At 38.8% G+C, this 22,368-nt stretch overlaps 1 protein-coding gene across 7 annotated transcripts in view; it reads left to right on the top strand.

The window, feature by feature from the left end:
• COX16 (cytochrome c oxidase assembly factor COX16) overlaps window positions 1-22,368 on the top strand; it is a 48,023-nt gene that overhangs the window by 12,798 nt on the left and 12,857 nt on the right. For 2 of the 7 annotated variants that reach the window (XM_083836661.1, XM_083836662.1), the window contains 3 exons: window positions 3,013-3,090; window positions 8,776-8,860; window positions 12,418-12,468. In XM_083836661.1, the coding sequence (XP_083692787.1) occupies window positions 3,068-3,090; window positions 8,776-8,860; window positions 12,418-12,468 (159 nt within the window). In that variant the 5' untranslated portion in view covers window positions 3,013-3,067. Of the gene's footprint in view, window positions 1-3,012; window positions 3,091-8,771; window positions 8,861-12,417; window positions 12,469-22,368 lie in introns of all 7 variants that reach the window. The other 5 variants (XM_083836664.1, XM_083836665.1, XM_083836663.1 and 2 more) reach the window with 3 other exon arrangements.

Raw genomic sequence — 22,368 nt, 5'->3', positions numbered from 1 at the left:
ACATGGTTTAAAAAATATAATTGACTGAAAAGCTGCCCATTGCTGCTGTGGCATGTGTAGATAAAGGGAACTCATGCTCAGTGCTGTTGGCTAACTGTATTCACATGCTGTTGGCTGATTAAATAAGTGCTGAATGTGGCTGATTAAGGTCTGTTTTTGCAATGAAGACATCATGCTTGGTTCTTTAAAACACCGATCAAATATAATTGTAAATATCTTCTTCATATTTTATATATATTCAGGGCTTTTATATAATCTGAATCCTAACCTTCCAGCCTTACGCTGTGTAATATTTCAGTGTCAGTTATTGTTCCTTACAGTATCGATGGGCTTTGACTCTGACACAGCTGAGCTGATGTTTCATTGAAAGACCAATTCACCATTGCAGTATTGGAAATGTAAAGGCAACTGTGTTGGTAAGGTCTGGCAAGCAAAATGTCCAACTGGCCAGGCTGGCTATACTGCTTAGCATAAGCAGTATGAAGGGCAAAAGTAGGTCAGAATCCAAGTGTTTTCTTTCTCTTCTTTTCCTTCCCTTTAGCAGCGTAAAGGAGTTCTGAGTAAAATTACAGTTTCAGGCCAAAACTTGTCTTAAGGAGGAGAGGTGTGTGTGAGTATCAAATTTTTTAACGTGTATAGCTGCAAACATAAAATGCAGTGTATAATGGATGTTTGCTGTCAAACAAGTGATAGAATGTGATGAGACAAAATGCAAAATGAGTAGCATGACTTATTTCATGCAACAGCTATCTACCCGATTTCCCCTAGCTATGAAGTACATTACATAGTTTTAAATTATCAAAGCTAAAGAAAAATATTTATTTATTTTAGTTGGAGCATGGTTTTGTTCATGTTGCGTCTCATAACAACATACTTTATGCAAGCCTGTTGTTGGATAAATTAATTTTGAAGTGATATCATAATTTCTACTTTCCACCTACTTGAACAACTGTGCACTGAACCAGTTCTAGTGCAGCTGTTTTTGCTCTACCACAGCCCCTCACTGACAAGACAAACATAAGCTGTAGTTTGTAACAGCCGTAATCTTGTCTATACTACTACAGATTTCTGTTTGTTAGGACACGAAGTTTAAATTAACTCGTAGGCTGTTAATTAACAGAATACTCACTAGGACTTAAAGAATCGGCATAGATTTTCATTAGCTGATAGGTGTCAGCCATAGTAACGTTCAATTATTGTCTGATCCTCGAGACTTCCAGCATATGGTATGAAGATACCATACCTTCAGCTGACAAACCTGCTTTGACGGAATAAATCTTAATATTCACATTCTTTTTAACCATTTTGAATACTTTTTTTTCTTGTTATTCTTTCTTACCAAAGTAGTTATACGTGAGGAAGACATTCTTTTCCCTTTAACACTTTCTTCTCTATTATGTATATTGATGATTCAGTATCTGCAAGAGCAACATTAATTCCTCAAACAGCGGAGGTGTGAGGTCCCTCAAAGTTGCTTGCTACTGCGTGATGATTTTCTTATCGGCTTTCTGAAATTGCAGCTTTGTGGCCTAGCAGCTGGATACTCATATCGCAAAACTTTGGTCTGTTTGTTTCTACTCATCAGCTGCATTTGTAAGGTTGTCAAAAGGGCCAGGCCAGGAGACTGGAGCCTTTACCTCCTGGCTGTTGGCGCAGCGTTCCCTGCACTGCACAGAGCACCTCTGTTCCCAGGAGCCCAGTCTGTAACCTGCCTCTGCTCTGGGGGCGTGGGGAGTACGTTCACGTGCTTGTTTCTGAGTAGCTTTATCTGCTTGATGGAAAATCACATAGTCCTGCACCTTCTAGAAAGAGTAAATGGAAGGAATAAATGTAGAAGGCTTGTTTGTTTGTTTTAACTGAATGCGTATGGCTTTGTGGCTTCAATGGCCTGAACTTGGGATAGCATACTGTCTGGAAAGCACATACATTTTTAACTACCTGTGCAGCATAATTATAACAATTATTGAACACAAGCCATTGGAGCAAACCTAATGTGTATCAAGAAATCAACCATCATTGCACAGAGAATGGCTACCAGCAGCAGCCTCTAATGAAGGACTGTAACAGTTAAAGGAGTTAAAACAGGTTGGTCCTCTCCTCTTCCTTTTGCTTCTGCAGCCTTCCTTAAGATGCTCATCTGTAGATGTGAAGCCTTTCAGCCTGAGCAGAGAACGGCAGAAAAAGTCTGTCAGGTCAGAGCAGCAGTGAAAAAACCTGATTCTTCCACAAAGTGGAGAGATTTCTAAGCTACTTTTTAAGTCCTTCATGGTGTTTGTTAACAATATTTGATCTTTTGGTTGATCTGTCCATTTTCAACGATAAAAATACATAGGCAATTTTATAATATCCCTCTGCCATAAGAAAGAATAATAATTTTTTTAATGCTGCTATGAAGCACTCCCCCCCCCTTAATCCCTGTATTGCTCTCTTTCATAAGCTTTGCAGGTGTGGAGGGAATTGCAAGACAACTAAGGAGGCAATAATAACGGTGCAGGTGTGCTGGATATGATTTCTTAGCTTAGTTGATAATGTATCACTGAACCGCAGTTCCAGTGAGCCGTCCTGTTCAGAAGCATAATTAGATCTGGAACACACAGACATCAGAGCCAGTCAACACCGTATTGTTACTTCCCCACAGAGTTTGAAAATGATGGGAATAAATGCTGTGGCAGTAACAAAAGGTTCCATTGTTGCAATTATGTCAGGAAGCCATATGGGGAGGTAAAAAAGCGGTAAGAGGAGACGAAATTCCTAGAGAATGGGAGTCGTGATGCACCTGTTTGTATATGAAGGAAGAAATTTGTGAAATCCTGGCCCAAAGAGTGGAAGAAAAATCTCTGACGTTCCACATACTCCTGCTCCTAGATGTATGTTCCAGTTGTTCGTTTTCTTCAGTTCCTGGTGTTTCTGCTGGAAGAATAGCAGAGCACCTCGGAAAATGAAGGGGGTCAGTATGTGGATGTGCTTTTTTGCATTAGTCCTAACTCGTATTTTCATTTTGTTGTTTTTCAGCTGTATCTTGTTGGGGGATCTTTTGGACTCCGTGAATTTGCTCAGATAAGATACGATGTCCACAAACTACATGGCACGGTACTTGAAATGTTTTTTTTCTTTACTCTTCATTTCATTTTGCGTATGTGCTGACTTATAAAGGATAGTTTGCTAGGACAAGCAAACTGTTAGTATTGGGACACGTTAATGCCTTTCACCACTGAACCCTGGGCTACACTTGGGGCTCTTAGGCAGTGAGCAGTGTAGATAACAAAAGAGGCTGAAATAATGACAAATCTTTTTGTTGTCTCTGGAAACTGATGAAAATAAATAATTTGCTTCCTTATATTGATTATAAATGGCAATTCTGAGTCTGGAGAAAGGAAGTATAGCACATCTTCCTATTTCTCCTCTCCTGGGGCTGTTCAGCCTGAAGAGAAGGCTCAGGGGTGACCTTATTGCAACTTTTCAGTATTTAAAGGGGGCTTATGAAAAAGATGGAGAGCAACTTTTTGCTCGGGCAGATTATTTTAGGACAAGGGGGAATGGTTTTAAACTAAGAGGGGAGATTTAGATTAGAGGTTAGGAGAGGTTAGGTTAGGAAGTTTTTATATGTAATCTAGACTAAGAAAACTCGATATTTTAGAAGGTGTGCAATAATCTTTTGGTTCTGTTTTCAAACTGTTTGGTGTTGAGTAAATAGTGTTAAATTTTTGGGGAATGATTGGCTTCAAGTCGACTGAGATAAGCAGATACCTTTAACATTGTGCTACATCCTATTCTTTAAGCTCTGTGACAGAAACAGGAGCTAATCTTTACTCCCCATGGCAAAATGTACTACGTGGAAGAAGCCTTTCTTTAAATGTGCTGGAAACCTTCTGAATGAGAGAAGTGGCTTGTTTACCAGTGCTACTTATGTCTCCAAGTGTACCATTAGTTCCAAATTATGTGTGAAATGATCTGAAAGGAGCATGCTAGTTAAGTAGGAAGTAATACTGATTTGCTGTATCTAACTTTGTAGCATGCAAACCTGCTGTTGCAATGCAGAGAGGCTTTGTGGTCTCAGTGCTGCTGACTTGCAGGTGACATAAAGCTTTTTTAAAGACTGTGTAGCACTTTGTGTAAGAAGTGCTTGTGTAAGACTCCAGACACTCTGCCTAAGAGGTCCATGACAGAGTTTGTAACCTAGGAAAGAATGGGCTTACAGCGGCTTTCTACTGTGACCAAATCTTTCAGAACTTCATCTGTTCAGGGTTTGGAGACTTCCTTGTTTTGTCTTAGACCTTGTTGTGGGCCATCTAAATTACATCAATTGCTCTCTGTTGTTCCTTGTGTTGCATACCTGATTATGGCCTTTGAAGCACCACGCGGCCCACTTCTGCTCAGTCCCATATTTGAGGTAGCCCTTAAAACAGGGGAGGGTGATCTTACAACTCTTTTCTACAGAGCTGTGTGCTGGGTAGTTATTTTCTCTCAGGCCTGGGCTTTCAGGACCAGCTGTAGCGAAGTTGTCCTCTATCCAGATGGGGATCACAGCAGAGGCAAGAATTTGCCTGTTGTTTCTGTCAGTTTCTTGGTCAGATTCATACTCGGTGATTACATTTGGCCTCCATGATCTGGACAGTGACCACAGCCCAGAGAAAAAACACGGTAATAGATGTGTTTGTTCGCATCTATGGGGCTCTGTGTCCCAGCATGTATAATCAAGGGAAGCGTCACTGAATTAGGCAGTACATGAAAGCTCTGAGGGGAAGCTACTGCACCCTGGAGTTCTCTGAAAAGTTAAAAGAGGCCATCTGGATTCTGCTCCAGCCTGTACTAGTTAAGGCTGCAGCATCTCTTTTGCATTTTCTTCTTCCTTTCATTATCATTTTATTTAGGAATACGTGCAATTTAGGTAAAGAACGATGCAGTATTGGCTGAGAACTACCAACACCAACTTTGGGCTAGTTGTAGACAGACAGATTAAAGCAATGTGTTTCATTAGTTTTTGTTTCTATGCCCATAAAGAGTTAAGAACCATTCTAATTCACTAAGACAGCATAAGAGATTAGAATGTAGGCTTGTTTTTCATTTTTAGTTAAAATACTTTAAAATCTACATGAAACTCAGGAAAAGAGCCTTCATCTGAGTAATTTAAAAATGCTATTAAAAATTCTGACAATCGTAATATGTTTGTCACTGGTCAAAACCATGGTTTTTATGGTAGAGTAGAATATATTTTCTTAGGTAATACACTTTTAACTAGCATAAGCCCTTATCAGAAAGGGGACAAGTGCTCCTTTTGGGGGGTTGGGCAGTTGTATGAAAATTGCAATAGACAATAACAGAAATAGGATTTTATTTTTGTTACAGTTGCTCCTTTTGAATAATAATGGTGCTTAATTAAATAATGCTTTTCCTATAAGGAGCTAATAACACTTTCACAGAATTTGAATGAGTTAAGCTTCACAGACTTAGTGTCAGAAAATTATTTTATTTATTTATTATAATTATTATTTCCATTTTACTGCTGAAAAAAATTGAGGTTGCAAAAAGTTAAGCAAGCCATCCAGATGTAGGCTAGGATTTGTAATACCTGAGTGCCTATCTTTTTTGATTGTATATTAAGGATGTTGAAAGTACAGTACACCCCCTTCTGTGAGCATGACTCCTAGATAGACAGGACTTAGATGCTCCTTTTGTGGTATATCTAGTACATTTAAAATGCTAAACTATTATCCCTTCCCTTTAAAACTATTTGTCCTTTTCCTTTTTCAGCAAATTAGTTCCTATGTTTTAGTGGCTGCCACTTTCTCTTTGTATACTTGTAATTCAATGAGCAAAAGCTGCATTAGTGATATCACCTATGTTATTAATGTCAAACTGGTTTACCATGTAAAACAATGTTTTGAAGAGCATTCTTTGATAAAGAAACAAAAACTCAAGAGTGGTTTGGATTTAGAGGAGAATATGGTTTGGCGATGATGCCGTGGGTTGGGAGTAGGATTAGGGTTGAGAAAGAAACAGAGTTTAGAGCTGTAGCAGGAATGGAGCTGGGAAGGGGCTACCAAAGGGTGCATTGCAAAAGGAGCTCTGTCCTCTAGGTCATCAGGGCCATGCCTTGGTATCTGGGGCTGAGGCTCGACTGATGACTGGGGTGAGGGTTGGTACAGGGACAGAGCTGCAGTTGGAGAGGGGCTGGTAGCAAGAAGAGATGTTTTATCCAGTTAGATATCAGGGCATTGTTTGAGTGCATCTCTTTCAAAAGCCAAAAAAAAACCAAAAAAACAACCAGACAAACAAACAAACAAAAAAAAAACAGCGTTTTGGGTATACCTTAATTTACTTGGGATACCTAGATCAGCTGTATTCCCTCAGGACGCCGGGTGTCCTGCATTTAAATCAAACTTGTGCTGAGGCACTTATTGATATAAATGCCTGTTTATGCCAGTCAGAATTCTCCTGAAGCTAATCAAGGATTTCTACATTATCTATTGTTGCCAAAATGTCCATTAATGGAGAAATCATTAGGTTAGGTAATTGTTTCTTTTCTGGGAAGAATTTATGCAAATTGAAATTGGGTATAGCAAACCAGGTATGCTTACGGGAAAATCACATTGGATTAATGGAGGAGAAATGAGTAGTTTTGTATAGGCATCTTTCCAAACACCTTTATTCTCAAACAGAAAACCAGGCCCTTTCTTTGGCTTACTTTAATGTCGTGTATGTAATTGACTAGTGATACTTTTTTAAGAAGTGTTTTAAAACAGAAAATGACACTTCTATTTAATAAACTGAAAATGTTTCAAGTATGTAATAATTTTTGTTTGCTTGTTTGTTTACTGTTGTCATTCAAGGCATGGTAGAGACTTGCTGTTTCAGATCTAATTCTGGATATAAGAATCTTGGACAAGAGTAATGACTTCATGGTTTGTATCACTAGCTGATTGTTACTGTGAAGGGCTGAAGAGAAGCAACGTTTTAACTACCTCGGGAAATTTAGGCTTTCTTCAGTCCCTCAGCAAACCCTTTCGACTAATAAAACGGAATTTTTATTTTTAAGTTGGTATGGCTTTGTTGAAGTGGAGTTATTGTGAGTCAGGTTCTCAGAGTACAGGGAGGAGGTAGGACCAAGCAAGTTCCTTCAGGGCACATTCAGCAGGAGCACTTCTAGGAAACCTAGAGTCTCTAGATCATTTTGTCAGGAAGCAAAACATCAATGGGCCTTTGAAGTCTGCAAATAGTTCCTATTGTGGAATATATAAGAGCATTACAGTACTGACTGACCTCTTCATGATTATAAGCTATGTAGATTCTGATTCACTTTTCCTTCTATTTTGTCCTAAACAAAGTGAGTGCACCTCTAAAGTAGAATGCTAAGAAATTCTGATAATGTTTTCTGTCTTATTGAGGTATTAAATGACTGTAGAAAGCAGTCACTGAATTTTAGTGGGTCTCACTTTCTCTGTAAAAGGAAGATAATTAATGCTGATCTAATTTACATAGAGAATAGGGTACTTAATTCAAATAGAATTATTTAAATTCAAATGAGTATTTTTTTTTTTAAAGTACTTAGGTGAGATCCGGTAGTTCAAGTGTTTTGGGTCAGGGTGAAATATTTCAGGTGGAAATGGGAGCAGAGAAATGACCTGTTTCCATGAGACCTTTGTATCAGGTGAGATCATAACTGGCATTTGCCTCAGGAATGTCCAGGAAATCAGTCCAGCATTTTCTTCTTATTGTAAGTGAATATTCAAGAAGGGGGATCTGCCAATTTGAATGCATTTGTGTGTGTGTTTTTGTTTTTGTTTTTTTTTCCTTTTAAATAATGTGTTTAACGCTAGGTGAAGATTTAAAAATAAAATTGATGAAGACCCTGAATGGGTCTGTAGCATTTAAAATTCCAGAAGGAATGCAATTTTTTTCAAACTTACAATTGTAGACTGTCAACAGAATGTCCCCATCATTGAATGTATTGTTATATCTACCTGAGCTAGATAGAGCTGCTTTACTGTAGCTGTTTTGTTCGTCTTATTTGAGGACCTGCAGCTGTGTTAGAAAATACTATTTGCAAAGCTATCAATTATAGTAAGGATTTACTGGGATAGCAAACAGTATTGTAGTAGGATGTAAAGGTGTGATTTTCACATTTTTTTCCCAAATTAGCCAATTGACTGAAGATTGCAAGGTGTTTTTATTGCAGTTCTTAATGGATAAATATCTGTGCTTGAAATCGTATTATACCTTGGTGTTCCCAAAGATCATAAACTCTTGCCAAAACTTGAGTGACTTCACGATTTCAAGGAATAATCTGGATAGGTGAAGTCCTTGTAATTGGCTGGACTGGAGAAATACATGGTGTTGTAGTTCTTATGGTAACTATGGGCGTGACTATTGCTGCCTGCTCAGGTCATACCATTTGCTCAGTTGTCTTTTATTTTCTGCAGATTTTCTGCTTGATTTTATTCCAAAATCATCCTCTAGACTGCCAGGTGTGTCAACACCCCCTTCCAGTGTTAAGGTCACGATAAGTGCTAACAGCGTTAATTTAAAATAGTCTAAATTGGAGTATTTGTATTATTAGAGTTATGTAAGTGAAATTAAAACATTCAGTATCTGCTCAGCTAACTCTAAATGTATGTTTGTGATGCCGTGCACTGTCTAGGATTCATCTTGCTTGTGTTTCCGTTGTCTCGAATGAAATGCCTAGTTTGAAATAGCTATCCAGACAGCTATTTCAGATAGCTAGGTGGTTTGAGACAGAAATGCCTCCGCAATAAGCTTAATTCCATTTTCAGGTAGATGCTTGAGGAAGATGTTCTGTTTTGACTGCAGGAAAAGTAGAGGGATTGAGCTCAACGCTTTATTGTTGCCACATTTCAGTGAGGTGAGTTGCCATCCTTTGCATGCGAATATATTTAATTTGACCAGTGAACGGTAGGTGATGTAAACATTTGCACGACTTCAGATGCAGAAGAGTTAGTTCAGTTTTGGAAGCATATCTTAAAAGTAGTGTTTCTTGCCTCAAGAAATACCTATCTATCTCTGTTCAGTGAACTCTAGGAGGAGTTTAAACAGAATCTTCATGCTTCAGAGCAAAAGTTTAGATAGTTACAACTAGGTAAGATGAGGCTTGCCATAAATGTTCTTTCCCTGGAGCTTCATTGGCAGACCAGTAGAAATGGGCTGGAGGTGAAGGAACTCTTTTCATCTGCTGAACCTCTTTGAGGTATAATGTGATTCTAGAGAGTTTCCTTCTGCCTCTCCCGTAATGCCGTAGGAGGTAGCGTTAAAAAGATCCTGTTTGATTCGAGTGTAAAAAAAAAAAAGCAACATAAAAATCTCTTTAATTGATGCTTGATGGATTTTTTTGGATGGGGAAGGTATCTTTTCTAAACGTGTCAGCAAGGAAATACGGAATAATTTTAGTGTCCATGTCTGTCACTGAACTTGGAGGAATAATTAAGTCTTCTCAACTAGCATTTATCTAGCATTTATTTATTTATAATGCACTTTCATGCATTTAATTGGTTTCAGTAAGCTAATTACACGAGCACAGGGATTGATTTTTTTTTTTTTTTATACTTAAGCAGGTCAGGGTGGCCTGAGTCACAAGTTTAATGAAGACAAACTAATTTGGCTAATTTCCTTGTGTAAGTTGATTTAGGTGATTTTCAGAGACTAAATTAATTAAAGAGCTTGGCCCTAGGTCCTCTAAAAATTAAGAAAATAAAACACTGAAGTGTTGCTTGGTTCTTTAGAGAATGCAGAGAGGCATACATTTATGATTGCTTATAGCAGAAAAAAATCTTTGCCCGTCATTTGTCTTTATGTAATGAAGAACATTTTGCTAAATTAAAGCAGACGTTGCTTTTAAGCATGGCCTGCTTAGTGGAGGGTTTTAGAATTGGATGTTAAGTGAAGCAGCCTGGATCCTGTTGGCAAGGGGGAATTTGGAAATTGCTACATCTTTTGACCGTGGTTCAGAATTATCCAAGGTAGTAATTTCAGTCCTACAATATGGCACAGAAATGAAGGGGTAGCAGAGCTTTTCGTACTCTGTACTGTGGTGTTACCAGATGTTCAGACATCAGTTTTCTGCTGTTTCGGTTCAGTCCAGAGGGACTGTATGGAAATAAGCTCTCTATCCATGCTGTTCTTGAAGATTTTGAGGTCCAGCTGCTAATGTTGGGCTTCATGTATTTTTCATTGATTTCAGGAAAAACTAATCCATTTTGCCTGAGCTCAGATTACTTTCCCACTTCATCTATAAACAGCTGCTTGCTGAATTTGCTGTACCAGACAGGCACGTATATTTTCATTTTTCAGACATCCTTTTGGTTTAGCATATTAACAATCCACAAGCCAAATATGTAGTCAGCCTGATGCTCAATAACAGTTTTGTTGCTCCATTCTGAGGCTGATATTGTGTACATGCTTTAGAACGGCTTCCAGTGATTGGATCCACCTAGTCCCACTGGTGGTGATAATTGTCACCACAAACAGCTTAAAGCACTGTAGGACAGCCTGGAGATAATGTAGTGCCTGCACCTGCCCTTTTCACATCATCAGGTTTCAAGTTGAAGAAAAATGAGACCCAGCCCATCTAGCCTGTTCTGATGAAACCAGGAGACCTGTCAATACCAGAAGACTTCTACTAATAACCAGAAACAGCTATGGGTGCTCAGAACCTCACTATGGTTGTTAAAAGTTGGGGAAATCTCATTAAATCAGGATGTGATGATGATAATAATACAGTATTATTTGGTAATATGCGTTCACTGAGGAAGAATTAAAGTGGTACTAATTTTTAACTTTGAAATAACTTTTTTATTTTAATGAATATTTTGTTTCAGTCTGGTAATATTGTGCCAGCATATTTTTTGGCAATGAATGTGAAAATGTATTGTTAATGATACTGAGTTTGGCCACAGACCTTAAATAATAATCTTCAGAGTTTCCATGATAAATTATTTCACTGAACCCTTGTCAAGCTTTTTTCATGGGTTTCTTTTGTGAAGGAAAGCCATTACCTATTAGTGTCTGTGTATGCAATGACTACTACTAGTGTAGAAATCACTTTTTTTTTTTTTTTACCTAGGATGCTAGGATGTCATGCTGTGTCTCATTTGTAAGGGTACATTAACAGACATTATTTGAATGATATTAAAATGTCTTTGAGAGGTGGAGAGGTGTTGTGTCTTTAACTCAATTTTCCCACTCTGTGTAAAAGATTCAAGGGCTTAGTATCTGTCTAGATCTAAAGGTTTTTTCCCTAAAACTTCCATTCCATAGCTGCCTGTGTATCACCATTGGACTGAAAATCTGTTATATCCCTAATACTCTGCTTTTGGCCAAGCTCTCTATTACCAGAGCTTTTATGGTGCTGCATAGCTTGGCATCTATTAAATCTTTTAGGTTTCATTAAATAGATATTCCTCAATCTGCATTAGTGAGATGTGATCTCTGCAAAGTGAGCTGATGATTACAAGCTATGAGGCTTCATGCAAAATGCCTGTAGAAGCATGGATGCTTTCTGGTACCTTCTTGTTCAGTCAGAAGGCCCTTGACCAAGATGTGGACGAGAGTTTAAAGGCAGATTTAATTTTCCTGGGAAGCTCTTCAGCCTTTCCTGTTATTTGTCTGTAGTTACTGCTGCTCCAGTTGCTGCCTAGCGTGTATCCCCCTTCTAGGCATCTCAATCTCGCTGCCTTTTTTTTTTTTTTTTTTTAAATTTCCAAGTTTAATTCATGCTGCGGATTTTGCTGTGCAACCGGGTGCTAGATCCCTGTAAGTCTAGTTCTGAATCTTGAGATGTGTGCAGCAGCAATGTGACCATTGCTATGTTACTTGTCCTGAACTAGTAAATATCCTGGTGGCCCCACGTGCTGTTCCAGATTTCTTGTGTATGTATGCATGTGGGTGCACTCAGAAGATTGCTGTAGAGTGAATGCTTCATGTAAGGGCTTGCTCAGTTTTCTGTCCAGGAAACTGGGGACGCATTTTGGATCCTATCTGGCCTATCTTACTCAGGAGTTCTCAGTAAATGCAGCATGCTGGGTGTGTTCTGCACGGCTGCACACAAGGTAACTGTTTATTTGGAAGTGTGACAGTCCCAGCACACGCACACACATTCTGCAGGATTTCCAAGCATCTAGCAACCGCGTCAGAGCTACTGCATGACTATGCTGCCCAGCATCTGGAAATTCCAGGCAAATGGCCAAATTTCTCTTTTTTTTCTGTCTGGACAGAATTTCTGGGTGGAAAAAAAGGGCTGCGTCTGGAGAAAGCTGGACATCTGGCAGCTTTACCTCAGATTACTGAGCTTCTCTGTGACAAAATTTGAAATAGAGTGCAAGTATTCTGAGTTCCTCATTTTTAAACAGAAGCCATTTTTCCATTTCATAATTCTTTATGGTGTTTCTTTTCTGTTGTCAAGATTAGATTCAGATGAAGAGAAGGCTATTAACTGGAGAAACTCATTCTGCTGCCATTGTAAGTGGAACTAATTTCAGTTTATAAAATGTTGATAGATTTCAGATTTTTACATTTTATACAGTACCAAGAATTCTGTTTGGTTGTTTTAAATCCTGTCACATTGACACAATTAATTACTAGTATTTCTGCCTTGCAATTGAAGTGATTACAAGTGTGTAATTTAGCTTCAGGCAGCTTTTAGCCAAAACATATTTAATATCCAGCTGTTTTTCCCCCTCACCTCCCTCAAGCACCAGAAGACAACTAGCTTTCCAGACTCCTGTTGTGAAGCTGATGGCACTGGTCTCAGCAGATTGGAGCTCAAGCTCAAGTACCGAGGTCCCAGTCCCTAGACCAGGATTTTCTGCTGCTTTTGACTTGAAGGTCTCTATGTTTTTTACCAAGGAAGTGTTGAAAACACTTTGCCTGGGAGTGAATGTTTCCATTTTAAGCGTGATCTCTGTCTAAGTGCACCTTTCCTTTCTTCTCCTTTGTGTTTTGAGGCTGGAAAGTCTCAAGTCAACTGGTTCTGTTCCAAGCTACGGTTACGTGGCAGTCTGAAACAGCAGAACCCAAACTCTTGTCTGGAGTGCAATCGCTAATGAGAAGGGAAAACACATAATCTGTCTCTCTTCAAGTATCTGCCACTGCACAAGGCATTTATAGTTGTGCTTGTGATTCAATAGGCGATATATTTTCCCTGGAGTCAGCACTGAGCCTCCTGTAAGTTGTGTCAGGCAGTGCTTAACTGCCTTCTTTTGATGGGGCATAAAAATGAGACTTTGCTTTTGGAACCTTAATGAGTACTGAATTAATGTTGTAGCTGGTCTAAGAGTGTCTTGTCCCTACCTGGAGGGCAGCTTCAGGAGGGTAGAAGGCTTTTGAGTTTGTTGTCCCTGTGCGGGTAGACTGGCAGCTCTGGGGCCAAGAAACTCATGAGCTCTCTTTAACAGTCTGTCCACTTTTAAATCCTCAAAGAATATGTATGCTTTTCATACAGCCTTCCATCCTCTGTGATGATTCAGAGCAGGAGGCTAATTTAGGTATTCCCAAAGGACTCTTTCTTTCTTCACTGATTATGGAGAGAATGTAGGAATGAATACAAGCTTTGCAGATACTGCATAGAGAAGAGAGAGAACTTGTCTTATTAATATCTTAAGTGTATGAATTAAAATGTTTTTTCATTCATAATTCACACTGAACTTAGTAAAGTTGTGGGTGGTTTTTGTTTTTTTTGGTGTTGGATGTTTAGCCCTTAAAGTACAATAATAGCCAGAGGGCTTAGGGATCTGCTTTCTGATAGCTGTTGTTGAGTCTTACAGTATTTTTTTTTTTTTAATACTGGGAGTATGACATATTTCTTTTATGGTGTTTTTGTTTGTTTTCTACAAATAGATATGTTACATTTGAAACAATACCTTAAGCAACAAGATCCAGCTGATCAGAATGCCTACTGGGAAATGGGAACTGCAGATTTTCACTTAGCATAATGGAAAAACAGTAACTTTGTTAGACATGTTTTAAGTTTAATTTTCCCAGATCTATCCCAGATCTTATCTTTATAACTTCCTTTAATATACCCCAGGTCTTATAATGATAACCTCCTCTAATATACTCATCAGAATTTCTGGGACTCTGGCAGGTAAATGTGTTATTTAAAAATAGTGGCAAAATATCTTTTAAAATAAAAGAGTGCATAATGTACAAATGTGCTACAAATTCTAGTGATTTTATACATAAGTTAGTGATTGAAATATGGCTAATGTGGAAGATGAAAACCTGTGGGTGCAAAATAGAAGAACAGAATTTTTCTTTTTACTGTAAAACTTCACTAGATGTCAGTGTGGAAAGTATTTTTACTTAAGTGCTATGTAAGCTGTAGAGTGAGAAGCTTTCTTAAAGGCAATAATTCCTTTAGAACATGGAGATTTAGGATGGCAGTTATAAAAACTTGGTAGTTTTTTTTTTTTTTTTTCAAAACATAATTTATTTGCAGAGATGCAGTTTCAGGACAACCAAAGCAAATTTGCTAAGTTCACAATGAATTCCCAAAACTGTTTCTGTTAAAAGCGCCTTAAAAAAAAAAAAGTCAACATTGTTTCAGTACTTAGAGAGAGTTTTGAGACTTGTATTGTCTGTGAAAGTGGCTTCCTAAAACATAACAAAAAACAATTTTATAGGGTTAAAACCCTACACATATATATTAATATTGCTGAATGTATTGAGTCAGCAAAAGACAATGTATATTTTCTTGCAATTGTTTTGTGAAAGCTGGAGTTGTTTATATGAGGGTCGCTAGTATATTTTCTCTTATATATAAGTTTGATTAAGGAAAGCATTCCTAATCTCTAAGTGTGCTTGTGCATGTGTTTAACTGTAGTATGTGTTTGTATGACATTTGAAAGTCAGCCCGCCTATGTTCCTACAAGGGAAAGTTTATTTATTTGATTGCTTTTCTGTTTTTATTGAAACTTTGGTGCCTTTAAAGTTTCTCCTATGAAACGGTTACAATTTTTTTCTTTAAATGAGCTTCTTTGTGTTTCTGAATTGATACACAGTGCAAAAGAGGGCAGTTTGAGTATTGTGCAGTGCCTTTGGTTTGGCTATATTATTGGTGAGACTGCTACCAGAACTGGGTTACCAGGACGCATATACTTGAGCAGTAAGTGAAAGAAATGTATGTGGGTACGGGTATTTCTCCTAAAGTACAGAACTGAGGAGGACACCCTCTTCCATCCAGATCTGACTGCAAGTACATTGATGGAAAGGTTGAGACCAGAGGAACATAGACTGCTTGCATGCTGCCTTCAACTACCAATTCACAAATTTTCTCTTGAAGTTGCTTGCTTTTAACAGAAACTTAAGGGATCTTCCTGTTTTTTAGAGTTACCACAAAGAGGCTGATTCTGTCCAAGGCTAGCATATGACTAAGGGAGTGGGAAGGAAGATCTTAAACTGCATGTGTGTTATTTTCCCGGTTTTAACTTGCAGTGTAGGCACATAGCTGTCAAAAAAGCAATCTTTTCAAAATAAGGTCAAGCATGGTGACTGCAGGAGTTGCATCCAGAAGTTGTATTTTGTTGGTTTTAGTTCCAACCATTAAGTATCCTTCCCTTCACCAGCATCACAAACTCACTCTGTATGAGTTCTTACATATACACTAGGTGCACCTTCAGCAGGATGTCTGTTGTGCTCAGAAACCTGGTGCAGATGGAACCAATTAACCCTATAATTAGCATATGGGAAATCAATTTTCAGTAAATATGCAAGAAGTCTTATTAAAGTTCTTTTCATATTTGTGCATTTTTTTATTCAGTGTGAAAGCTTTTGCTTTTGTCAGTAAAGATATGACTCTCAATGCAAGAGATCAATGTTTTCAGGTTAGAATGGGACGTGCCTTTTGCATATGCTAGTTAATTCTGTATTGATAATAACTAACACGGTGTTGGGCTAACCAAAATAGGCAGAAAACACACTCAAAAATGTAAATGTCAAATTATGTATTAACAGCAGAAGCATTGTAAAGAATTTTGACAGGTTTGTTAGGACGTTGCAAAGTGCTCACAGGTAAGTTAAGGTATGATGAAACCCATATTTAATGAGTTGAAATTTTTTAGTAGATTTTATGAATTTTTCATAAATTATACCCACTTTGAGGAAAATTGTTAAGTACTGCTTTTGTAGCATTTCCTTTTTCTGGACTGATACCTTAAGGGCATTTAGTTTGTGTCTTGTATTTCACAATGTTTAAGTGGCTGTAACAGGGCAGGTATAGCATACTAAAGAGGCTTCACAAAGGCACCTTGAGAAATTATTTTAATATTTTTGAAATAGATGCCTTACTCCTCTTGCTGTTTTCCCTGGCAATGCCTTGTAATAGCCAATTCAACAAATCCTGCAATTCCATTCTTCCAGGTTAAGAATCTCCTGTTAGTGACCACTGGTCTGCATTTTGGCCCAGAGGCGAGGCAATGCCATTGCCTTGCTTTTCACCTCTTTCTTTGCTAATAGATTAAAGCATTAAATCCTTGGACAGTAAAAGCAGGCTGAGCCATTTTTGTCTTTCTTGCATAGTATAGTTTACGTTGGGGTCTTAAACATGGTTTTCCAATCCACCGGAAGATCTTACACTTTTGTTTCTTCTTCTGAAGGAGCTAAAAAGGAGATTTGGGAAAAACTGCACACAATACTTGGCAAGTTCCTACCCCTGTACCCTGGCTACAGGGGAACCAAGGCATAGCAAAGCTCAGGAGTGCCAGCCTGGAGATCCTGTACCAGAGAGATCCGTCATTCTGACCTCCAGGTGATAGCAGAGGTGGTTGGGTCTATGCCTAGGACTGATTCATCTTCACACACACAGCAAGATGCCTGTTCTCTTGCAGGAACCTTTCACAAAAAAAAAAGAAAAAAGGGGGGGGTGTCTTGCTGTTACTTCTAGAGTTGTGGCCTTGTTTGTTTGTTTGTTTGTTTGTTTGTTGAATTTCCTGTGTTGGAATACTCTATTTTATACCAGAAAGAACATTTTTTGCACTGAATTTCAGTGTGAAATGAAATTTATGGTAGCATATGCAGAGCCAGGGTTTAAGGCACTAATTTACGTTTTATAAATCAAATAAATAAATGTGCACCTGCAAAATCAAGCAGGATGTGAAAGCATACAAATCATTGATTAAGTGCTTCAGTACTTTTTTCTCGGAAATGAGAGCTAGAGAACCCTTGTTAGTTTTGATGATCTTATATGAAGAAATCTAGATATACTTAAGTGCTTGCTGATGAAGGGGAAGGTTTCACCTTTGTATTAGCCTTTAACATAATAGCTTGCATTTCCCTTGGCATTATTATGTGAAAATGTGTGGTCCGGAGTTTGGGATTGTAGGTTTTATGTTTTTTTTTTTTTTTTAAATCCATCTGGAAGCAAGTAGAATATTTGGATTTTGAGAGATCACTGGCACATCATGTACCATAACTGTGGGAACTGCTGCTGTAATAAGATTTTATATTGCTCCTTTGGAAATGTCTGCATTGATTCCTGTCAGAGGCTGGATGAAATATTTTTTTGTTTAACTGTCTGTGTTCTATGCAGATCTTAGGGAAGAGTCAAAGGACACAAACCCGAGTTGTAGATTTGGTCTCAGATGTCTCCCCAGTATTCAGAAGTATTCCTGTCCAAGCTTATGCAGTAGCCTTACATAAGTGTTTTCCATGTATTAAATATTAGGAATAATGTAGTTAAAGAATGCTAGGCATGAAGTTGCATGTAACAGCATGTTTTCTCTTGCACTTTCCTCTTACTTACGCTTTGACCTCTATTTTCTTAATTCATTCAGCAGAATGACACTTAGTTTAGCTTTTACGTGGCACTGTCCGAGTCCTGGGATTTATGCCTTCTTGTCTACAACTTCTGAGTCTGCTCATAAACCACAAGTTGCAATATTTATGACATAGACTTCTGTAACATCTTATGGGACTCTCTTCTCAAAAAGAAGATTTAAGTTGATCCACGCAAGATTGCTGATTTTCCATTTAGAGGAGCAGGCGTGTGATAAGCGTATTCAAAGAAGATGTTTTATTGGGACGGCCCAAAGTGGTGGTGCTGGTTCATGCTCAATTTAAAAAAAAGGGTGGGGAGGACAAAATGCAGAATTTCATGTAAACGGTCATTCTGTGGACTGTCTGTGTTGTGGATACTGCAGAAGCATTGTGTCCCATCTGTTTGTGCTGGTGTGAGCAGATGGGGGGGGGGGAGGAAGGAGGCTTAATTCACATTCATTAAAGCCAATCCATCGTCCTTCCTCATTTCCCAAGTAAAAGCTGAAATCTTTTAGTGGGATATTATTTTGTGGGGGTTAGGGTGTAAGAGAGGATACTCGCGTGTTTGTAAAAATAACTTATTTGTTTTAGGGTAGAAACATCTACTGTCTTCTGGAAATGTTTGTTAGAGGGAAGGTTTTGTAAGACTTTGGTATACAAATATTTGGTCAGGACATGCCAGTCTCTGGACACGAGTATACAGTGTACTGCACTGACTGATGCGAGAGGAGACTGCTAAAAGCACTCCTCTCCTCATGGCACGGTTGTCTCCTGGCAGTTTCGTTGTGTAGCATGAGGGAGCCCATAATTTTAGAGCATGTAATATACTCAAGGCTTGGTTTGTACTAAAGCCCATGGCTACAAATAGTAAGTACATACAGACAAGTAAAGCGTTATGGTTGTAACTGAAAGAGTGGCTGCCTGTGAAGGTGGGCTACTGAAGTTGCACACCCAGGCGTGATAGGGATGCTACCCTGAAAATCAGAACATGAGTCAGCCTGTTCCTCCTTTCTGAAGGCTGAATGGGGGCGATGCAGCTGATCTGCTTCATATTCCTGTGCTTAACATTGAAAGGGGACAGTGGTGTTACTCTCCGGGCCTCTTTGTGAAAGAGCTATCCTTTACATATCCTTGAGGTAAAATTGGTGACATTCACAGATCTCACAGTCACTCTCTGTCTACATTATTTACTTCTAAACCAAAATGAACTGTGGTCACTGAAGACCAGCGCAAAATTGTTAGGCAGAGAATTTTTAGTAGCAGCACATTCAGGTCTATAAATATGCCAGAAATATTTGTGTCACAAATAAAAATTTCTCTTTACCCAAGAGAGTGAAGGGAGGCTAACAGTTCTTCGCAGCACGCTGCAGGAGTCCCTGGTCTGGTGGGGGCTTCAAGCCCAAGGTATTCCTGCTTCGTTCTGCAGTGATGCTCCTCGTCTGCACCCGGAGGTCTGCCTTGGAGGGAAATACGTCAGCTGGTTCTAATGGAAAAACCAAAATGTCAGCCTTAAAATGAGAAGTGATGGCCACGTTTTAACAGGATTTAAGGTGCTTACAGCTTCAAATAGCTGCCTACTAAGATTTCTGAGAATATTTTTGGGCTTAACCCATATTACCTTTAGCCACCTAAGAATATTTTTAAAGTCATTCTCTCTGAGAATTTTGAGAACCTTTTGAAGTTTAGTAGGGGTAGGTCTGAAAGAACAGGAGACAAAAATAGGACAAAATTCTGATTTGATAATTTTTAAACTTTTTTTGAGGTTTGTCTGTGTACTTGTCCTTGCACTTCCAATTGACGTAATGTGAAGTAAGCCTGTATAGAGCAAAATACTCTGAGAATGTTTCACTCACTTTTTTTACAAGTGCTACACAATTGAAGTAGGGAGGGGAAAGCCTGCCTTGGAAAATGGTATTTTCAGTATTGGTGTCCAGGCCTTGCTGATGGCTTCTCATGAAAGCTGTCCAAATACTTGCATCAAGTATTCCAATACGTTTTCAGTAAGAATTTAATTTAAAGTTATTCTCTAATTGAAAGAACAACATGGGTCTTTGAATTCCATATTTAGTGACAGAGCTTGAATTTAAATGGATCTTAAAGGATCTGAGATTTTTCCCGACAAGCAGTAGTCCCCTAGTGTAAAGGGATGTTGTCTTCTGCTCCTTCCTGCCTCCGAAATAATGGTGCAGAGGACAATGCTAGGCTGTGAGGGCATTTGGGCTTTGTGTGCTTCCCCCATCAGCTCTCATAATGGGGATTTGTATTCATAACGTAGCTGATGATTCGTTTGCCAGCACACAGCTGAATACTTTTAGCTCATTCAGCAGTCTGCGTGTTGGCGCAGCAGTCCTAGTGGAAGCAATCTGTATGTGCTTGGGTCCGGATCTTGTGGCAGGTGTACAATATATAGACGCTACCCCTTTGGGACAGGCACTTCCCTGGCTCAACCCACACCGTGTTCCCTGGTTATGGTCCGGGATCATGGCTCTTACTGATGTTCATCTGCCGTGTCAGAAAGAAAATAGGACCATTTTGCTTTCCTGTTTTTGTTGTAATGTCGCAAGGATAGTGCAGCATGGTACAAACACCGTGAGATCAGAGCTCTATAACATACTTTTCATCAACTGCCATGTTAGTTCCAAAAATGATTTGTAACCTAGATTTGTCTAGATTTGGCAACTGAAAAGCGGGGGTTTGCAACCAAGGCTTTGGAACATGCACATGACTCAGTTTCTGTGCAGAGTCAAGTGTGTTCAAATTATTTTTTGTGGGTTAAGAATGTACAGAACAAAAAAGGTAAAGACAAGAGGAAATACATATTTGTTCTCTGATATTTTTGTGCAACTTGAAACAAAATAACATGTTCTGCAGATTGGACTTAAGTCTTTTGTGTGCTTGCATAGTAAATATTAAGAGCTTACCAACATGTGTGCATAGTTTCCCCTCAAGATAGGGTTTAACTGCTATTTTTTTAGTAAGTTAATTTGCTAGATAAAGTTTGTGCTTCTAAGGAAGTACTTTCTCTTCATTTCTCATTTATGAGATAACTTTTTTTTTTTGAGAAATTTAAACTAACCTCCTTCATTTCTGCATTTTTGCCAATATTACAGCTACAGCATGAAACAGCTATGAGTCCCAGGGTGCTGGGTCTCAGTTTTACCTAGTCTTCTCCCTGTATGCAGGCGGGGGAGAATAAATACACAAGGAAGTATGAGGACAGAAGGACTTGGAGGAGAAGTGGCAATAACTTCACTGCTTGTTTCCCTTTACCTTATACAAATGTGGCCATGCAAACGCCACACACTAAAAATTGCTAAAGTAAACCTTGATAATGGGAATATTGAGGTGCCTTTGTAAGCTAAATTATAGCCTTGGTTAATTAAGTAAAAATGGTGCTCCAACCGTGTTATCTTGGGCACCATCTTAAATGGAGAACGTAGGAGGAAATAAAACTCCCTCTCTCTTGCTTCTTTACTTGCTGGAGCATTTATTTCCCCTTCCCCATATGTGTGCTGTGAGAACACTAAGCATAACAAATAGTGTTTGCATTTAGTTCTGAATACACTGAGGTCCGTGATCACTCTTATCTTTGTGAAAGCAAGCTCCAAAGCATGTCTGGCTGCCCGAAGAGGTCTCGTTTCTGCACGTGTGATGGATGGGTTCATTGATCTAATGAGGCATGGCTGTTGTTGGAGGTCGTGGTCACAGAAAGAGGGAGGCAATCTGTCTTTAATGAAGGGCACTTCTATGGAGCCCTTGAATACCAAGGCAGAGATGTGGCATCTAATTTTTTATTTGATGTAGGGGGCCAATATCCTGTTTTACAAAAGTTGTTATTACAGAGGATGTGAGAGCTGCATCCTGTACAAACTTTAAATGTTTTAGATGTTTTGGCTTAGTTCCCGACTATAATGGGTTTGTAGGTTGCAAATGCATGCGTTGCTGAGGCCAGATCTCTGGTTGGATAGGGAAATGCACGGGTGGTGCAAGGCTGGGCTGTCTGAGCAGGCTTGGGAACAGAGGTCTCACAAGCTGCGTGCTGCCTAGCTGGCAGTGCACGTCGTCAAGGGGTGCATTATGGCTCAGGGAAATTTCTCAGAGCAATACCCCTCATTGTTAGATGGTATGTATGTATTTTAAGTACCACTACGGGTCATGAGCTAAGTGACTTTTACATGCTTTTTTTGTTGGGCCAGGGTCTGAAGGTGGATTCTTTCGTAGCCCAGGCGAGTTCAATAACTTGTGTTGCCTCCTTTTTTCTTTTCTAGACTGCTTATAGACATTCGAAGTTGACAGTGGCGAGGACAACTGAGCACTTTTCACTCAGATCAAGAAGCAGCAAATTAAGAATAACAACTTTTGTTCATTGAGCTGGTCATAGTTGGACTAGTGAACCATAGATGTAGAACTAAATACATTACCAATCCCCTTACACATCTGATTCATTTAGCACTGCTTGCATTTAAGGTCTAAAAATGAGAATGGTTTGTCATGGTAGATTTATTTGATATTTTAATTGATTAGCTTAAAGACTGTGTCTGAATATTGCATATTTGGCTGATTTCTCTTTGAAGAGAAGATGAAACACTTTCTCTGAGGATGAAGAAT

This window comes from Anser anser (genome assembly GCF_964211835.1).
Source record: "Anser anser genome assembly, chromosome: 5".
NCBI classification, from domain to species: Eukaryota; Metazoa; Chordata; class Aves; order Anseriformes; family Anatidae; genus Anser; species Anser anser.
The sequence above is the reverse complement of the archived record's forward strand: the minus strand, read 5'-3'. Positions and strand labels throughout refer to the sequence as shown.